This window comes from Acanthisitta chloris, unplaced genomic scaffold (genome assembly GCF_000695815.1).
Source record: "Acanthisitta chloris isolate BGI_N310 unplaced genomic scaffold, ASM69581v1 scaffold35119, whole genome shotgun sequence".
Taxonomy (NCBI): Eukaryota; Metazoa; Chordata; class Aves; order Passeriformes; family Acanthisittidae; genus Acanthisitta; species Acanthisitta chloris.
The window spans coordinates 1-3,416 of NW_008691472.1; the positions used below are offsets into that span (position 1 = coordinate 1).

The window sequence follows — 3,416 nt, forward strand, 5'->3', positions numbered from 1 at the left end:
CCCTGCGCTCACGGCGCTGACCCTGACTCGCGCCGCCGCCCGCGGGCAGGAACCCCCGCGCTGGGGTCGGTGTGAGCGGCTCAGGCTGCAGATCCGCGACAGACACGGAGATGTCCCTTCCCTCGCGGCTGTGCTGCTCGCTGGAAGGCAGGAGGGCTCTGTCCTGGCAGGACGTGACTGGGGAAGGGTTTGACTTCTCTCTGTTTTGCAGCGACAGGGGATTGGGGAGCCCAGTGTGTACCACGCCGTGGTGGTGATCTTCCTGGAGTTCTTTGCCTGGGGGCTGCTGACCACACCGATGCTGACGGTGAGCACATCTCCTGGCACAGCAGGGAAAAGGAACACTCCTGGAAAAGGAGTCTTTGGTTCTGGAAAGGCATTTAGACACAGCAGTAGCCTGGCAGTATAAAGTGTGAAACAAACATAGTGCAAAGAGACCCACAGTGAAGGAATGTGGTGACATGAAGTGAGATCAGAGGGGACTCAGGTGGGGCAGGGGTGGAGAGAGGCACCTCTCAGGCTCTCATGGCCTTGCCTAAGCAATAAATCTGGGAAATATTGAAGGCAGTGGCTGCCTGTGCTGGAGAGTGAGGCAGAGCTCCTCACATAGTTGGCAGGATATTTCCCCTTTTCCCCGGGCTGTGCTTGGAATGCCTCTGGCATGTTCTTATGGACATTTTGAAAACTTGACTTTTTGGGTTGTGTTTTTTTCCCCCCCAGGTGTTACACCAGACTTTTCCTCAGCACACATTCCTGATGAATGGCCTGATCCATGGAGTCAAGGTAAGGAATATTCTTTCCAGGCTTTCCTTTAGATCTGCTATCAGTGCAAGAAGGGATAAGCCATCACAATCCGTGTGATTTGCTCAGTATTTGGCAGCTCAGTGTCTGTGTTTCGGTTTGGGGTGCTCTGGCAAACCTGGTGCCAAAGAAGGGCACAGACAGGGGCAGCTTGTGCAGCTGATGTTGCTGAGCAGTGGTGACAACTTGCTGCTGGTTGAGGGTTTCTTTTTCCCTCTCTAAAAGAACATGAGTAGTTTAACAAACTACTCTGTTGTGGCAGTGTTGTTCCTTGTAGCAAACAGGAATGGGCTGTCTCCTCCTGTCTGTCTTTAGCTGATGCTGTTGAAAGCTCTTGCTGTCAGCAGCCAGAGCCTGACTGAGGGGTTTCTCTGTCCTCTGTCTGTCTGTCTCAGGGTCTGCTCTCTTTCCTAAGTGCCCCACTGATTGGTGCGCTCTCTGATGTCTGGGGCAGAAAATCATTCCTCCTCCTCACTGTCTTCTTCACGTGTGCACCAATTCCCCTGATGAAGATCAGCCCCTGGTGAGTTGACCCTTGGCCCAGCCCAGGGGTTCTCAGGAGAGGAAGGAGCACGAGGCTGAATGATGGAGGTTGTGGGTGCTCATTTGAGGGTGGATGAGATGGAAGAGTGTCCAGTGGAGAAGGATGCTCAGCCTAGAGACTGACTGACTTGTCTGGTTCTGCTGGAAGGTTCAGTTGGGAGTACAGGGTCTGTCTTTCCTCTCCTGGTGCCTGTTCCCCTGCTTGGTGTATTGTCACTATTGGGGCTTGTTGAGAACTCCCAGACTGAGGCTCTGTGTTCTGAGCCTGTGCTGGTGCAGCAGAGCAGGATGGACTGAAGGGAGAATGAGGGAGAGGCTCTGCTTCAGCAGCTGTGGACTGCAGTGTGATTGCTCTCTGACTCTGCCTTGGGCTCTGCCTCTCTCAGGTGGTACTTTGCTGTCATTTCCATGTCTGGAGTCTTCGCTGTCACCTTCTCTGTGATTTTTGCCTACGTTGCCGATATCACGCAGGAGCACGAGCGCAGCACAGCCTATGGCTTGGTAAGGAGCCACTGGTTTCTCTCCTGGAAGGAACATCTGGGGCTCTGCAGGGAGGTGTAAAATTAGGGTGGGAGATTTGCTGACTAGCCATACAGTCTCCCTGTCCTTCTGTTTGGGATCCAGCTCCGAGGGAGACCCCGATCTCTGCGCTGTGTTTCGCCTGTAAAGGTGGCAAAAGGAGTTCCCCTGGGTCACTGGGGAGGGGCAATGGGCCCTAGGGAGAAGAGGCTGTACGAATGTGTTCTGCTTCCAGGTGTCAGCCACGTTTGCTGCCAGCCTGGTCACCAGCCCTGCCATCGGCGCGTACCTCTCCCAAGCCTACGGCGATACCTTGGTGGTCGTGCTGGCCTCGGGTGTTGCTCTGCTGGACATTGGCTTCATCCTGCTGGCAGTGCCCGAGTCGCTGCCCGAGGAGATGCGCCCGGTGTCCTGGGGAGCCCCAATCTCCTGGGAACAGGCTGATCCATTTGCTGTGAGTGTCGCTGCTGCTGGTTTCCCCAGGCTGGTAATGCTGAATGCTTGGCTTAGTTCTGCTGGGTTGGCTGTGTCTGTACCTGGAGGGTATTAGAGGATGTTAAACCTAAAAACGTTCTCTCTCACTCCCCACGCTCTCCCTGCAGTCCCTGAGGAAGGTGGGCCAGGACTCTACAGTGCTGCTCATCTGTATCACCGTGTTTCTCTCGTACCTTCCCGAGGCCGGGCAGTACTCCAGCTTCTTCCTGTACCTGCGACAGGTCAGTCTGCTCAGGGGCAGAGCTCTGGGTGCAGGAAGTCTTGGCCTACAAATACTGTCAGAGCTGCATGTCCCAAGGTGGCTCAGCTTGGCCAACAGCTCAGGAAAGTTAGTTATGAGAAACCAGCTCCTCGCTGGTGTCTGCCTGGCCATCCTGGCCATGCCACCTTGGGCTCTGAAGAGGAGCCTGGTGGTTTAAAGCTGTTCCTTCAGGCAGAGGAATCTTCCCTTTGGTTCCTGTGGCAGCAGGGAGGCAGTGACTGGTTGATGTGCAGGTCCCTGAGAAGCAATGTCAGTGAACACGAGTGACATCAATGCAGTGACTTGTGCCATCTGGAACAAATCTCCTGCCTGAAAAGTCCCTCCTTGGTGTTTTCACAGGTCATTGGTTTCTCCTCGGAGACTGTAGCAGCCTTTATCGGTGTAGTTGGAATTCTGTCTATACTGGCTCAGGTGAGAAGCAGTTTCTGTCTTTGCTTGAGCAGTCTGGCTATAAGAACATAGAGTTCTGATTTCGGGTCTGGTGAGTTGTCAGAATCCTTTGAATCACAGAAGATGTTGAGTTGGAAGGGACCCCTCAGGATCATTGAGATCACTCAGGTTCCCATCCTCTTGTCCCCTAGTGTTATCGTCAATCTTTATCCCTGTTTTTATCTCCAGACGGTCGTGTTGGGAATTCTCATGCGTTCAATTGGAAATAAGAACACCATCCTCCTGGGACTAGGCTTCCAGATCCTGCAGCTTGCCTGGTACGGCTTCGGATCACAGCCTTGGTGAGGGTTTGCCCAGGTTTCTGTCCCTCCTCGGGCGCCGCTGCCCGTGGCGCAGGGCGAGGCTG

At 54.3% G+C, this 3,416-nt stretch overlaps 1 protein-coding gene across 1 annotated transcript in view; it reads left to right on the top strand.

The window, feature by feature from the left end:
• Nucleotides 1-217: 217 nt before the first annotated feature.
• LOC103809408 (hippocampus abundant transcript 1 protein-like) overlaps nucleotides 218-3,416 on the top strand; it is a 4,083-nt gene continuing 884 nt past the window's right edge. The window contains 8 exon segments of the mRNA XM_009082236.1: nucleotides 218-307; nucleotides 721-783; nucleotides 1,197-1,324; nucleotides 1,731-1,845; nucleotides 2,099-2,317; nucleotides 2,466-2,579; nucleotides 2,960-3,031; nucleotides 3,239-3,353. Of these exon segments, the coding sequence (XP_009080484.1) occupies nucleotides 299-307; nucleotides 721-783; nucleotides 1,197-1,324; nucleotides 1,731-1,845; nucleotides 2,099-2,317; nucleotides 2,466-2,579; nucleotides 2,960-3,031; nucleotides 3,239-3,353 (835 nt within the window). The 5' untranslated portion in view covers nucleotides 218-298.